The 15,384-nt window shown below is 46.9% G+C and overlaps 1 protein-coding gene across 1 annotated transcript in view; it reads left to right on the plus strand.

The window, feature by feature from the left end:
• Positions 1–15,384, plus strand: part of EXT2 (exostosin glycosyltransferase 2) — a 127,836-nt gene that overhangs the window by 92,139 nt on the left and 20,313 nt on the right. Inside the window, exon 10 of the mRNA XM_028516373.2 lies at positions 1,728–1,894. Coding sequence (XP_028372174.1) covers positions 1,728–1,894 — 167 coding nt within the window. The remainder of the gene's footprint in view (positions 1–1,727; positions 1,895–15,384) is intronic.

Genomic DNA, 15,384 nt, shown 5'->3' on the forward strand with positions numbered 1-15,384 from the left:
ATCGCATCTCTGGAGTGTCGTGTCTGTGAGTTGCTTAACAAAGGTCTCCTTCTCTCTCTTTGCTCATCCTCACCTGGGAAGGCACTCGCCTGAAACCCCGCAGATCATGCTAAACTCAGGTCTCCCGCTCTCGGGCCTATGCCAGCCCGTTTGTTCCGAAGATATTTACTGACTGTGTAATTCTGTGACAAGAACAAAACTCTAGTTAACTATTGTTATTGGTTAAAAGGCAGTGGCCCAGACAATCTCATTTTTGGTCTCCAGTCCAGCCTTTCCCAAGCATGCTGCTGTTGGACTTGACTGCTCTTTTAAGGCTTCGCGCTTATTTAAGGCTGAACATTTCCCTTAGTTACAGAGCCTTTCGCTTGCACGGGCTTCTTCCAAGCCCCTGGTAACGCCCCGGCAATGTGGTACGTGGACTGACTGTGGAATACACAGGAGTGAGGCCTTTTATGTGCCGTCAGCTAAGACATCCCTTCCGCTTTGGACTCTCCCTCTGTGGTACTTCTCTTCATTATAGTGACTTGGGGGTGGCCATGGGTTTTCCAGGGCGTCAGAACCCACAAAAACTAGATTGTCCCACAATTATGTGATGGGCTTTTGGGGAGCAGTGTGACACCTCGCCTTCCCGGTCCCATGTGACATGTGTGTGGAGAACAGACCACCCTTTGTAAAGGGCCCTGAGGTAGACATGGGCACTGTACCCAAGAAGTATTAATTTCATGCTGTGCTAAATGCAGCACTTTAAAATAAGGGACCTGTGGTTGGACTGCTTCAGTCACTCGAGAGTAAAGTGGGGAAAATGTAAGGCAAGCCATGGGCTGGTGTTTCTTCACTGTACTAGAAAATCCCACATAATTGGACCTAGAAATTCGATATTTACTCTGTAAATTGGACAAGATGAGAAACCAAAGCTGGTCAGTCTTGGGGTTGGGAGCTGCTGGGGAGGTTAAAGTGCTGAGTTAAGGGAAATGGACCTGTCCGTGGAAACAGCGTGGTGAGGGGGGATTTTCACAGCCTCGGCAGCTGTTCGATATTGCCTTTCGGGGAGGGGCGCCTGGGGTGGGCATCTTTGGCACGTGCCTTGTATTCCCTGGCGGAGCTTCAGGCAAGATTTGAGCTAGGGTGTGCCTACCTGAACGTATTTTGCAGAGGTGGTAGTGTTCTGAAATTAAAACCATGAGCCTGAGCCCTGGCTGGATAGCTCAGCTGGTTAGAGAGCTGTCCCAGATACGCCAAGGTTGCGGGTTCGATCCCTGGTCAGGGCACATACAAAAATCAACCAAGGAGTACATAAATAAGTGGGACAACAAATCGATGTTTCTCTCTCTCTCTCTCCACCCCTCTCTCTCTGCCCCCCATCTCTCTAAAACTCAATAAATAAAAATTTAAAAAACAAAAAACCATACCATGGGCCTGAGAAAGGGGCAGTCTGGACCTGATTTCTCTTATCACTGCAATCTTGGTGAGGGCATTTTGCTTCCCTGTCTCAGCTGTGAGTGGAAGCCGGTTTGTGCGTTCTGGTCAAAACATTCATGAGAATTAGTCATGTCGTGACGACTTAGGAGAGAGAAATCTATAATGTAAAATACTATGCAAAACTGCATTTATAAGACTTCCCCTTGCACACTTGTATATATGGATTTTATTGATTCTTCCAACTCATTTGTAATAGGATGCTTTCACTACTTTATTAGAAAGAAATGCCTTGTTTTTTATTTTCCCAGAGTCTCTGTGGCCCAAAATCCGGGTCCCATTAAAGGTCGTGAGGACGGCTGAAAACAAGCTGAGTAACCGTTTCTTCCCATACGACGAAATTGAGACGGAGGCAGTGCTGGCCATCGACGACGACATCATCATGCTGACCTCCGACGAGCTGCAGTTCGGCTACGAGGTGAGGAGGCTTGGACCAGCATGTTTACATAGCTAATATCTGTTGCCTACTGTTGTTTGTTTTTCCTAACAAAGAGTCCGTTTCATTCTCTAAAGTCCTAATTTTTTAAGTTCTAGTAGAGTCTAAGGAGTGTGGATTAGGAAGCCGTTCCTTAAAACTCCAGGGAAACCCTGTTCCGAAATGACAACTGCCCTCCGCTAGTTTCGGGAACTCCCAGGGAGAGGCCCAGGGGACGTCTTCAAAAGAGCGGCTCTAGCGTTTAACAAGCACTTAATTGATGTCTCCTTTTGAATAGCGCTTCCCGGGACTGGGGCAGCCTGGGCAGGGCAACAATAAAAACATCAGTGAGTGAAGAAGCTGGCGACACTGACAAACAGAAAGCAGACCCTGTTGATGGCTCTCTTTCTGAGTTTTAAGTGGGGAGGCCGGCCGCCTGTCTGTAGGGAGAAACATTCTCCATCACCGTTCATTCGATGTGGCTGATGGATTAGGCAGGGTTCAGGGGTTAAGTATGGAGACCAGGAAAGGTCTCCCCGGGGGAAAGTGCCAGAGCTGCGGCCCGGTGAAAAGCAATGGGAATTGATGGGCTCTGTCAGGGAGGATGTGCGTGCGATTCACGCTGGCGACAGCAGAGGCCTGTGGCTGCAGGGGTGCAATGGTGGTATCGGACCCAAGCACAGCAGAGCGTATAAATCAGTTAGCTGCAGCCGGCACAGGGAAAGTGGTGGAATTGACCCCCAGCGTCATCTGATCTTGGGGAGAGAGGGAACCATCTTCTTTAGTCGACTCGGGGTTTGTTCAGTTCGAGGTTCTAAGAGATCATGAAATTTTATTAAATGAATCTGTACTCGGTACATATATTTATTATAGAAATTTATTTTCCAACCTTTAAGTTAAAAGTGGATTTTAAGGGGAGGAAATAGGAATCCTCCTGTCACTACCATCACCAAAAATTAAAAGCTCAGGTTTCTTCAGGGTTTTTTTTTTAAATTTATGTGTGTATAGCTCCATTTGGGTGTAAAAGAAATTGCCACAAAACAGGCTGGTGTGTGATGCCCCGGGCCGCGCAGTTACTGGCCGGTGAAAGGCGTGTGAGTAGTTAGTCAAACATACATACATTCATCTTTTTGGATTTATTTTCATTTGCAGAGGTGTCTTTCACATTTAGGGCACTGGATGATTTTTAGTCCACTCTTATTCACAGTTTTTAAAGGAGCAAATTACCTGCTTGCTTTTCTAGCCAATTCATTTGGCTAGAAGAGCAGTTTTTTTCTGCCAGGTTCTCTCTTCATTGCCAATAATGGCTTTAGACTATACCCATGTATCTATTTTTGTGGGAAAAAAGCACTATTCAGAATGCTACAGTCAAAGCGGACCGAGCGCTGCCTCTCCTTGCAGAGTCTCAGCCCCGACATCACAGAGTGGGGCGGGCTGCGAGGCAGTGGTGGAAAAGCTGGCGGGGTCCACGCCTTCGGCCACTCGGCATCCGCACACACCCTCCTACCCAGATTTGAGCTTCCGTACAGCAATAGTAACGACCGTGTCGTCTCCCTGAGAAGATGCAACTGTCCCTCGTGCATACAGAGACCTCTCATTCTCTCCCCCCACAGCGGGGAGATGCAAAGTCCCGGTGGTCATTATACCCATTCCTGGGTAATTATTAATTCTTCCTTTAATTTAGTCCCAGTTCTTCTTGAATAGTCTGTCACTTAGTGAATGAGTTGTAGACTTTCAGTTCCGGACAAGATCAAGTGAGCACACTTCACCCAGTTCCTGAAAAAAGAAGACAGACTGGCTAGGAACCTCAGGACTAGACGGAGGCTCCGACAGTGACTTCCTTTGGGTTTTTTCCCCTCCTTCCCCCCTCTCCCTTCCTCCTTCCTTCCCTTCACTCCCCAGCCTCAGTGCTAGTGAAGGTCATAACGTTTATAAGCAAAGATAAAAGCAAGCAAACAAACAAACAAAAACAAAACCCCACTTTCTCTTGGCAAAGAGAAAAGGGCAGCCCCGCAGATGGAACCCTGTCGACTGAGCCCACGGTTCACCAGGCAAACACCGGGAAAGAAGCCACACGCACCCTGCCAGCGAGATGCTGTGACTGTGGCGGGTTGTCATTCGGAGCCTTGTGACCGTCCCCGCCCTGAACTAACAGGAGACAGGAGCAGAGATGGCCCTCTTTCCCTGACCCCTGTCCAGTGTGGAGGCTGTGGGGTGGCACCGGGTTGACCATCCAGGCTGTGCACTAAGTGAACATCGGCAAAGAGGCAGCTGCCGAGGCTGCTGGGAGGAGCCCTGTCCCCAGCCTGCACCCAGCAGCAGACAGCGAACAGGCAGCGCCTCCTCCCTTCCCAACTGGAGAGTGGGGGGGAAGGCATGGAAAGGGGGAAGCTGAGAAGGGAGTTCTTTAAATCTGTGTATGAACTCCTAGGCACGCTCTCTCCTCCCCCCACCCCCTCAAAGCAGCCCACGTACATTACTGACTAGAGTCAACACAGCAAAAGCTTTGAGAAATAGACTGTGGTGTAGAATGCTACCCAGGTTTCAAATTGGCCTCTGGGTGGCACAGCACACAAGTTGGGCGCACCAAAGTGGCAGTGTAAGACTAAATTGTATGCACTCCACAGCCCACAGAGTGGGTCAGGACGTGCATTCTGAACCTGACCTCCCTACTAAACAGGAAGTAAGAAGCAAGGTCTCATAGAAATACTCCAATGTTTAGGGTATAATCCCAATTTATTCATCATACCAAGAACCAGGAAAATCGCAGCTTTAGTGAGGAAAGGTGATCAACAGATGCCACAGATGTTGGAATTATTTGACAAGGATTTAAAAACTGCTATCACAAAAAAATCCTCTAATAAGCAATTATGAATCTACTGAAACAAGTGGAAAAATAGAACATCTTGGCAAAGAAACAGGAGATATAAAAAAGAACCAGATAGAAATTTCAGAACTGAAAATCACATAACCTAAATTTAAAATTTATGGGACGGACTCAGCAGGTGAACGGAAATGGCAGGGAGGAGTTGGTGAACTTGAGGATGAGTCGGTAGGAATTACTCAGTCTTAACAACAGAGAGAAAATAGACTTTAAAAAGTGAACAGAAACCCGTGGGACACTCACAAAAGATATAACACCCGTGCCACCAGAGTTCCAGAAGGAGAAAAGAAAGAATGCGGGGCCCGAAAAATATTTGAAGAAATAAGGGCTGAAAACTTTAAAATCTGACAAAGGGCATTGAAGTTACGAGGAAACCACAAACATCCAAAGAATAAGTTGTGTAAGTGTATGTACATTGTATAAACTGAATAAATTGTAACATTAATGCTTATATCAAATAGTAATTGCAAAAGAAGAGATGAATAAATTGGAGGATATATATATATATGAAAATATATGCATAGCTGCCACAGTTTTTGCCGTGCAGCTTGGTCACAAGACCGTGCTTGTTATCCGTGACTCTTCACACCGCGCACGCCACGCTGCCGTTGTCCTCTGGCATGTTCATCACAGACCCAATGCTCTAACGCTCCGGTGCTCTCCAGACTTCCTCTCTCTCCTCGTGTCAGTTGGGTGAGTTGTGTTTATCCAGGACTCTGTTCGTTTCATCCAAATTATAAAATGTATTTCTACAAAGTCACTTGTAATGTCATCTATTGTTTCAAGTCTATAGAATTCGGAACGACATGCTCTTCTTTTTCATTCATGATATTGGTGGTTTTTGTTTTCTCTCTCGATCGGTGTTGTTAGAGGGATATTGATGTCATAATCTTTGCAAAGAATCAACTTTTGAGTTTTCCTTATTGTATATCTGTGTCAGGCATCATTAACTACTCTTTTCTTGATTTCTTCTACTTTTGTGAGTTTAAGTTGCTGTTATTTTTCATGACTTCTGACTTGACAGCTTAGATCATTGCTCTCAATACTTATTTTTCTAAAATATGCATTTAAAACTGTAAACTTCTCCTTAATTACCACTTTGGGTGCATTCCCAAGTTTAGAGATGTCATATTTTAATTTTCCTTAAGTTTAAAATATTTTCTGGTTTCCACTGTAATATCTTCTTTGACCCATAGTTATGTAAAAGTGTATTGCTTACTTATGCCAGTTTTTATTTTTTATTTCTTTAAAAAAAATTTTTAAATGTATTTTATTGATTATTCTATTATAGTTGTCCCAATTTTTCCTCCTTTGCGCTCCTCCACCCAGCATCTCCCACTCTCTCGGGAAATCTGCACACCATCATGCATGTCCTTACATCATGCAGAAGTTCGTTGGCTACTCTGTTTCCTACACTGTACTGTGCGTCCCCATGGCTGTTCCGTGACTGCCTGTTTGTACTGCTCAATCCCCACACCTCTTCACCCCTTCCCCCATAGACCCCTCCCATTTGGCAACTGTCAAAGTACTCTCCGTGTCCATTGTATCCATGATTCTATCTCTGTTCCTCTTGTTTACCTAGTTTATTTTTTAGATTCAGTTGTTGATAGATATTTATTTATTGCCATTTTATTGTTCATAGTTTGGATCTACTTTTTCTTAAATAAGTCCCATTAACATCTCATGTAATAATGGTTTGGTGTTGATGAACTCCTTTAGTTTTCTCTTATTTGGGAAGCTCTTTATCTGCCCTTCGATTCTAAATGATAGCTTTGCTGGGTAGGGCAATCTTGGCTGTAAGTCCTTGCTTTTCATGACTTTAAATATTTTTTTTGCCAATGCCCTCTAGCCTGCAAAGTTTCTGTTGAAAAATCAGCTGACAGTCTTATGGGAACTCCCCTGTAGGTAACTAACTGTTTTTCTTTTACTGCTATTAAGATTCTATTTTTATCTTTAACCTTTAGCATTTTAATTATGATGTGTCTTGGAATGGGTCTCTTTACCTCCATCTTGTTTGGGATTCTCTGTGATTACTAGACTTGCACATCAATTTCCTTCACCAAATTAGGGAAGTTTTCTTTCACTATTTTTTCAAGTAGATTTTCAATATCTTGTTCTTTCTCTTCTCCTTCTGGCACCCCTGTGATGCGACTATTGGAACCTTGAAGTTGTCCTACAGGCTGTTTATACTATCCTTGTTTTTTGGATTCCCTTTTCTTTGTGTTGTTCTGATTGGTGGTTTTTTGCCTCATTGTCTTTCAAATCCTTCATTTGATTCTTGGCTTCATCCACTCTACTGTTGTTTCCCTGTTAATTGTTCTTTATTTTAATTAGCATATTCTTCATTTCTGACTGGATCTTTTTTATGCTGTTAAAGTCCTCACTAAGTTCCTTGAGCATCCTTATAACCAGTGCTTTGAACTCTGTATCTGATAGATTGCTTATCTCCATTTCATTTTGCTCTTTTTCTGGAGTTTTGATCTGTCCTTTCATTTGGGCCAAGTTTCTTTGTCTCCTCATTTTGGCAGCCTCCCTGTGTTTGTTTCTATGTATTAGGAAGAGCTGCTCTGACTCTGCATCTTCATAGTATGGCCTAATGTAGTGGGTGTCCTGTACGGTCCAGTGGCACAACCTTTCCTATCACCCAAACTGGGTGCTTGAGGTGCGCCCTTCATTGGGCTAAGTACACCTTTGTCTTGTAGTTGAGCCTTGGTTACTGTTGGCAGATCAATGGGAGGGCTTTACCCAGGCCAGACAGCTGCAAGGACTGGCTATGACCACTGACCACCAACCTTCGCCCTCCATGGAGGATCAGCTCTGTGGGGACAGGGTGGTGGCCCTCTGAGGTGGGTGTGCAGGCACTGGGGTTTACCCAGGTGTTGTAGGCCAAGGTCAGCCCCCACCTGTGTTTTGCCCAGGGCTACCCTGCCTGGGCTATGAAGCATTCTGAAATGGCTGCTGCTTGAGCAGAGCTTGGAGATTCCCAGGTGAAGCCAAGCTGTGAATCTAGACTGGTTGCTGCTGGCCTGTGGCTACTTAGCAAGAAGTATGGGGGCTAGGAACTCACTGAGGCTGGCTGCTCCTTGTTTGAAAGGACTTGGGAAGTTGTAAAGCATGAGCCAAGACCAGCCACTCGTATGGAAAAGCAGCTTGGGTGGGCCCATAAGTTGGGTGGGATGGAGTCTCTGGGGATCTCCATGAAGGCTCAAACAGTGTTAGCCAGGCTGATGGAATCTCAAATGCAGTACCAGTCTGCTGGCTCTGTGACTCTGTGGGGGGAGGGTTCAGAAAAGGGACAATGTTGTCTGCCATACCATTCAGTCTCCCCCTGTATACCACTGGTGCTTTTCAAGCTGCTACTCTGGTGCTGGAGCTCAGAGGGAATGAGTATGTGTAAGTCCGTGCGTGGGTTCTTTAAGAGGAACTACTTGGGACTCTAGCAGTTCCTTCTACCGACTCAGTGCCCACTGAGTTTTGAAGTCAGAAGTTATGGGGACTGATCTTCCTGGCACTGGAACCCTGGGCTGGGGGCCTGCTGTGGGGCTGGGACTCTCTGCTCCTGAGATAGAGATGTCCCTCCTGAATTTTTATCCTCCACGCGTGGGTGTGGGACCAGCCCGTTCTCCAATTCCACACCTCCTACCAGTCTGGGTGGATGTGGGTCTTTAATTCCACAGTTGTCAGACTTCCATTCAACTCGATTTCTGACAGCTCTCACTTTTGCCAGTTTTTGAAGTTACCTTTTTCTTACTGATTTCTCCTTTGATTCTGCTGTGCTCAGAAAATATACTTAAATTATTTTAATATTTTGAACTGTATTGAGACTGTATGGCCCAGGAAGAGATCTATTTTGTTAAATGTTTGATGTGCTCCTGCACATAAGAATACAGATTCTGCAGTTGGTGGTTTAATGATCTTAGTAGGTCAATTAAGTGAGGTTAGTTGTCTCAGCACTTGTGATTTTAACGTCATTGGAACACTGCCCTGCTTGCTGTCTAAAATAGGCATCTCACTTTCATTCTGGTTTTTTTTTTCCGCGATAGCCATGATCATTTCTGTAGTAGTTAAGTTCAAGTTTATCCCAGTTTAAATTGAAAAGACAAAACAGCTCAAACACAGTGTTTAATATGTGAGAATCAAGGAGAATCCATGCAACAGACCTTTCTGTCTGTGGCTCCAAAGAATTTTTAGAGGAACCTGGAGAGACAGAGCATCTCCCACCTGGTGTTTTCAGGAAGGGGAGGCCAGCAGTCTTGCAGCAGCCAGAGTGGTTTTGCTGGTGCTGCCTGGGGACAGAAGAATAGGCCAGATGACTTCCTGAAATCCCTTTCAGGGTAACTGATCCACCGGATGGGATGTATAGGCAGACCTATGAAGTGTGGTTCTGTGTGGACAAGTACCAGACTTCCGTGCATACAAAGTGGGGAAACCCTTCACTTTCCTGCGAAACCCAGAAAGATTGTGTGGGGGAGGATCCAGGGGTATTTTGAGTTGATGGCCAGCAGCGTATCTGGAGCCAGAGGGAGAACCAGCAGTGACTTTAATGGAGCACGAGCAGAGCAAAGTGTGGTGAAACACAGCCTGTTTTCCTGATGGTTCTGGTGCTGCCTCTTCTGAGGCCTGACCTGTAGATTCAAGCACCTGCTTCCAGCGGGTTTTATGCAAACGTGAGGACAGTATAAGGCAGTGCTTTTGTTCGGGGCTTGGAAGCACTGATTTACAGAGATTTGCCATTTAAAAAAATTTTTTTTTAATCCTCACATGAGGATACATTTACTAGAAGGATAATAGGTCTCTTACTGGGAGATCATTAAATCAACAACTGTAGGATTTTAGAGAGAGGAAGGGAGAGAGAAGAAGAGAAACATCGATGTGAGAGAAAAACATTGATCAGTTGCCACGCATACACGCCCCAACCAGGGATTGAACCTGCCACCTTTTGGTACCTGGGACAATCCTTCAACCAACTGAGCCACCCAGCCAGGACAAGATTTGCTGTTTTAAAGCAACAGGCTTCATGGCTTGCTTAAGGGACATAGAGCAGAGACAGGAGGGCAGCTGCGACTGCACACTTCCCACAGCTCTGAGGAGGAAACTCGGGCCTAATGTGAGAGGTAAGAGGAATGGTGGGGGGAGATCTGCCTGGGGAAGATCTCCTGTTAGCCTGGAGATGAGCGTGAACCCTAGAGTCCCTTTCTAGGAGGAAATTATTAGGACCACAGCAGTGTCACAGCACAGCTCCAACAGGTGATGTTAACACAGTACACTGTGTACTGAGGTCACCCACCCCAGGCCTCCCTGCCCATCTGGCTGAAAGGATCAGAATCCCAGTGTGCCTGTTAAACATTCATTGCAGCCCAGTCCAAAAGTTCAGAACACAAACGGACCTAGATATCGGGAATCCTGCCACTTCGTTGCTGAGTAAACTGAGGGGCGAAGGGGTTAACTTCCGTCTCTAAAGTGTTAAATGTTCATTGGATATAACCCTTAAACGAAAGGCCTTTTTTCTGCCAATGTCTGTGACTTGAGCACACAGACATTAGGATTTGAGACCTAATGCCTGGTATCATTATTTGTTTTATTGGAAGAAAACACAGGGGTCATTTGCCTGTTTAAGTGGGTCATATTCCCTGCTGGAAGGCAAAGAGCTTTGAGGAACGTTACATTCCCTCTCCCGCCCCGAAATCGGGAGCTAGAGAATGATCTTCTCTGGCCCTGTGTGTTTCTGACTTGTTTGACAAGCTCCAGTGAGCCGCCAGATGTTGAAATTCTTTTCAGCCTGGAATAATTTATTTATCTGTTTATGTATTTTACCAGGAAAGTATCTATTGAGTTCTTGATACTCATTTGCAAGGAACTCCTGAGGGAACAGTAGCAGTGTATAGAGTTACTCGAGTGTTTGATTTTTTTTCCTCCCCAGTCTGCTTTTATTTCAGACCTAAAGAGCTGGGAAATAAAATGCAACTTTTCTTTCTCCCCTCCCCCACCTTCTAGAGAGACCATTAAAACACGTGGCAGAAAATGAGCCAGGCAGACTTGGCTAAATGTGTGAGCCCGTGAATTTATTTTTCCTTTCATACTTTGATCCTCATTTCCAACCATAAAAATTACGAGTAGTGCTTAAGTGTCGAACATTTTTCACCTGAGAGATGTGAAACGCTCTTGGCTAGTGATGCTGGTTATGAAGTCGGTCCTTCGCTCGGGGAGAGGACTTCACGAAGAGCCAGCTGCATGTTAGGTGCACAGAATGCCTAACACTTGGCTTCCTTTCACTGCCCGAGCATCTCGTGGGTGGAGCGGCTGGTCAACCCTCTTGGGTGCTAATAAAGGTTGAGAATTTATTTGTATTATTTTGTTCACAACCCCCCAGGCAACAGCAAGTATATATACTCTCAAAGAGCCGTAAGAAGACGGCAGAGTAGCTTGGACTGCCCCGTTTTTTTTCTCCATGAGAACCTAAAAACCATCTTTGAGTGTTCCTGGTGTAGGGAGCACGGGGAGGAACGGCGCCAGAGCGAGCGTGAGCTGGGTGCGTGCGGTCGCACAGGGAGGTCGGGAGCAGGCTGACGTGCTGAGCGTGGAGCCTGTGTTGGGTCAGCGGTGGAAGTGGGGTTGGTTAGGCAATGTGGGGTCAGCTGGCAGATAAGCTGAAAAGTTTAAGGAGGTAAAGGGGTTTCGTGGGCTCGAAGAGAGGGGTATGGTAAAGTCAGGCAGATCACAGGACAGATTAGAGATGACAGAGGGTGGACATGGGGAAAGGCCAGGGAGACAGTGGTCACAGAAAATCGAAAACTTAATGTTCAAATGACTTGAGACCCAAGCAGAGGAAAAGACAGGCTTACTCGGAGCTTAGATGTAATTTGTGATGAAGGAGCTCAGCAAATTGGAGGATTCCAGAGCTGAGGCTCTATGAACAGTTACATTTTGAACAGAATTAGTAACATTTATAGTTATCTATATATTCATCCTGGCAGAGTGGGAGAGGTGATAAAAAAATCTGTGATTCTAAATGAACTATCCCACATTTTCCTTTTTCACTAGAAGAGATGAAAGATGGAAACAACCTATCGTAGAATTAGACTTCGTAATAATCTCTTCTTAAAGCTAGCAGGCTTTAAGATAACTTAAAAAAAAAAAAAAAGACTGTCTCTGTTCTTCCGTTCGCCCGTCTCTGAGATGCCCGCCAGTGAAAGTGCCACAGGTACTGGGTCTGGGAAACAAATGAATGTGGAACAAGCCTTGGGCTGGGCCTGAAGATGGTTTCCCACAGACTCGAGGCGATGAGCCTCCCGATAGATCAGCTGAAGCCGCCTTCCTCCCAGATGCTGAGCCTCAGAGCCCCGAAGGTGGAAATGTGCTCGGTTTTGCTGGGAATCCAGGGACGGCCTTTTCTGAAAGGCTTTTCTGTACGATTCATGGAACCACCCATCTCATCTGCCAGGTCCTCTCCAGCAGACTTGCCCTCGGAGCTCACCTAGGGCACCAAGAGACCCAGTTCTCGCACAGCCGAGACTGCTAACAAGGGCGCAGCTGAGACCACTAACAAGGAAGCACCCCTGAAGGAGGGCCCAGATGCGCGGGACCTCCCTGGAGCAGATGGGTGACTCCTCGCTGGAAGCAGCTCAGCCGTCAGTGAGAACCAGCCCCTGAGATTTCCATTCCTTGGCCTCTCGGCTGACTTGACCCAGTGGGTGTGGAAAGACCGGCCATTCAAGGATTTGCTTCTCTTGGCTGGATGATGGAGCCCATCCAGGAGTCCCCGTGGCCCCTGGGAGCCGCAGGCACTGCGAGTCCCTGGGAGCTGGCCCATTCCTGGCGCCTGTGGTGTCAAGCCTCGCCGGAGCTGTTCCAGAGCAGCATTTTGGGGTCTGACACCAAAGCTCTGCATGGCAGTTAGAACCATTTTGCCATAATGGCGGTTTCTGAAAACTCTGCCTTTCTCAGGGCTTGTGGTGACCTCTCTTCATCAAGAATCTGCAGCAGCTGATGGCTGTGGCTCTCGTGGAGCCTGTGAGTTATGTCTGAGTGAGTGACAGTCCCCCTCTGAGCAGCGTTCCAGGGCCTGGGCACCTATCGGTACAATACCGAATATCGAAAAGGACATCTGTCTGTCTTTCCTTCTGTCTTTCACTTTTCTTAAGTCCCTGAAGAGTTGCCGTTTAGAGACTGCCGTCTTTGGAGGAGGGAATAGGCCAGATGGCTGGTTTCTGTGAGTGCCGCCCTGCCCACGGTGTATAGTCAGAGCCTCCCTCGGAGGAGACGCGTGGAAGGCTCTGGTCACTGGTACGTTTTCCTTCTTAGGGACTCCTCTCCCCGGGGTGTGCTCCACACTGCTTCGGGCTCCCTGTCTGCAGTCTGTGGGGGAACCGAGTAGTCTGTTCGGCCTGTCCCGTGTCCAGCTTGCATTGATTTACACCCTGAGGCTCAGGGGACCTGGAGGGAAAATAGTTGTTGTGTGCGGCTGCTGCAGCAAGAGCTGCTGAAAGAAGATCCAGAGCAGCGGCCAGAAGCCCACGGAGGTGCTGAGAGAGGCTGCGGTGAGGGCTGACCTCTCAGAGGCTTCTAAAGCACCCAGTCCCCATCGGAGAGCAAGTCAAACAAATATTGAGGGAAGGAAATCGAATATGTATGCTGAACCGTGAAATAACGTGTGATCATTTGAAAAAGCACCCAGTTGGGAATTATAATAGAGTGACACTTTTTCCTTCCCCACTGAGTGCATTAAAAATAACAAGCTCAGAATTTGTTTACATAGCCATGAATGAAACATCAGATGCAGGGTGAGGGGCTCAGGCTCCCAGAGAGGGGAGCACATTTCCCTGTGGCACAGCCTTCCGTGGAAGGGTGTCTCCTCGCAGACGCCCATGCGGAAGAAGTCCGGTGAGTTGGCTGCAGTGCATGTTCCGTGCTTGCTTTGTGCCAGGCAGTGCTGGTGAGGAGAGGGCGCTCCTGACCGTCCCACTCCCAACCCTGTGTGCCCTGCACCGTCCTCAGCAGCTTCCTGCCTCAGTGCCATTGCGGCCACATGGCTTCGTAGCCTCGTGCTCCAGAACTAGCGCTTCTAATGTGAGATGGCTAAAGAGGTGTTGGTACCCTTGACAGTTTAAAGAATGCACACTCCGCCCCCCATTCAAACGGAGATAACTGCGGTGATATTCCAACCCTGAAAGGATCCATATGTTTGAGGGTTATTGTTCCAAAAGCTGCCTGCTGTCTCATCGGGATTGATTACAGGCTTGGTCTGCTCCAGGAATTCAGAGCTTCAGGATTTGGCTTCTGATTTGGGGATATGGGGAATTCGTCTTGCACGGGCTGCTTATCTGCCTTGATTTTGATAGAGATGCTTGAAGGAGGTCTGTGCGCAGGACTTGGCCCAGAGCCGGGGGAAACGAAAGCCACAGCGGCATCCAGGCCCCGCGCTCTCCCAGAAGCGCTCTCAGGAGGGCCGCGCCCAGAGCCTTCTGGGGAATATTCTCTGTGGCTCCCGAAAATAAAGCTGCATTGTGCATTGCTGGTTGTGAAACTGCTTGCAAAATCGTGAGTTTGAGGCCATGGTTGGTGGTCATTATTGCATTAGATGTAGTAATTGCACATTTTAGAAGAATAAGAAAAAAACTTGAAAGATCAGAGTAGTCCCCTGCCCTTAGAAATGTCTCGATCAGGAAATTGAGTCTCGAGAAAGCAAGGCGCACTGGCCCGTAGTGCTTGCAGCTCACCTCTTAAGGTGAACCCTGATGGCTCCGTGCTCGAGAACTGGTGCCCGGGGTTCCTGTAACTTGTGTTCGCTACCGTCTGGTGGCTCCTTTGGGTCAAGTCGGCAGCCTTTAAAAGTGGTATTTCCACGCTGCCAGGCAGCCTTTGTGTTGAGCCGAAGGTCTGAGGGGTGGGGCGGAAGTCCTGACTACGTATTTTGCCATATATAATGCGCTCCCACGTGTGATGCACACCCACATTTTGGGCCCAAATGTTCAGGGGGAAAAATACTTCATTTTAATTTTTTAATTCAATTTTTTATTCATTTTTAGATACTTGTTTTTTGTATCATAAAGGAATTTCAGCATTTATTTTTGAATGTATTATGGATCAAGAAAACTTATGTAACAAATAACAACAAAACCTAAAAACAGATACAGGCATTTCAGGTACTACCCATGGATAATGTGCATCCTTATTTTCCCCTCAAACACGTGGGCAAACAGATGCGCATTCTACACAGCACAACACTGTAAATGTTGACACTCTGCTCTTGCAGAAGGAAGGAAGGGCCGACTTCTTACAACCAGGCCCATCCTGAAACCCTCAGCGCAGGTCTGGGGCTGGACCGAACCCCCCATAGAGCTCTTCCCTCAGACAGGACTGTGGCTGCCCCGTTTCCTGCTCTGTGCCTTGTGCCTGCCACGTACTACGTGCTCCGTGACCACTTACTGACGGAGTGGACTTAGTGTGTTTGGACCCTGAATGTTCTCCTATGTAGTTTCTATGAGTAAAATGACAAGGAGTTCCAAGTTAAATAACTCCCCACAACATGTTAGGTAGCAAATCCTCATCTTCCACTTCTTGGCCTCCCAAACAGACAGCAGAGTCGTTTTTGTGCTTACTTACCTGGTTG

The sequence above is a fragment of the Phyllostomus discolor genome, chromosome 6, assembly GCF_004126475.2.
Source record: "Phyllostomus discolor isolate MPI-MPIP mPhyDis1 chromosome 6, mPhyDis1.pri.v3, whole genome shotgun sequence".
Classification (NCBI taxonomy): domain Eukaryota; kingdom Metazoa; phylum Chordata; class Mammalia; order Chiroptera; family Phyllostomidae; genus Phyllostomus; species Phyllostomus discolor.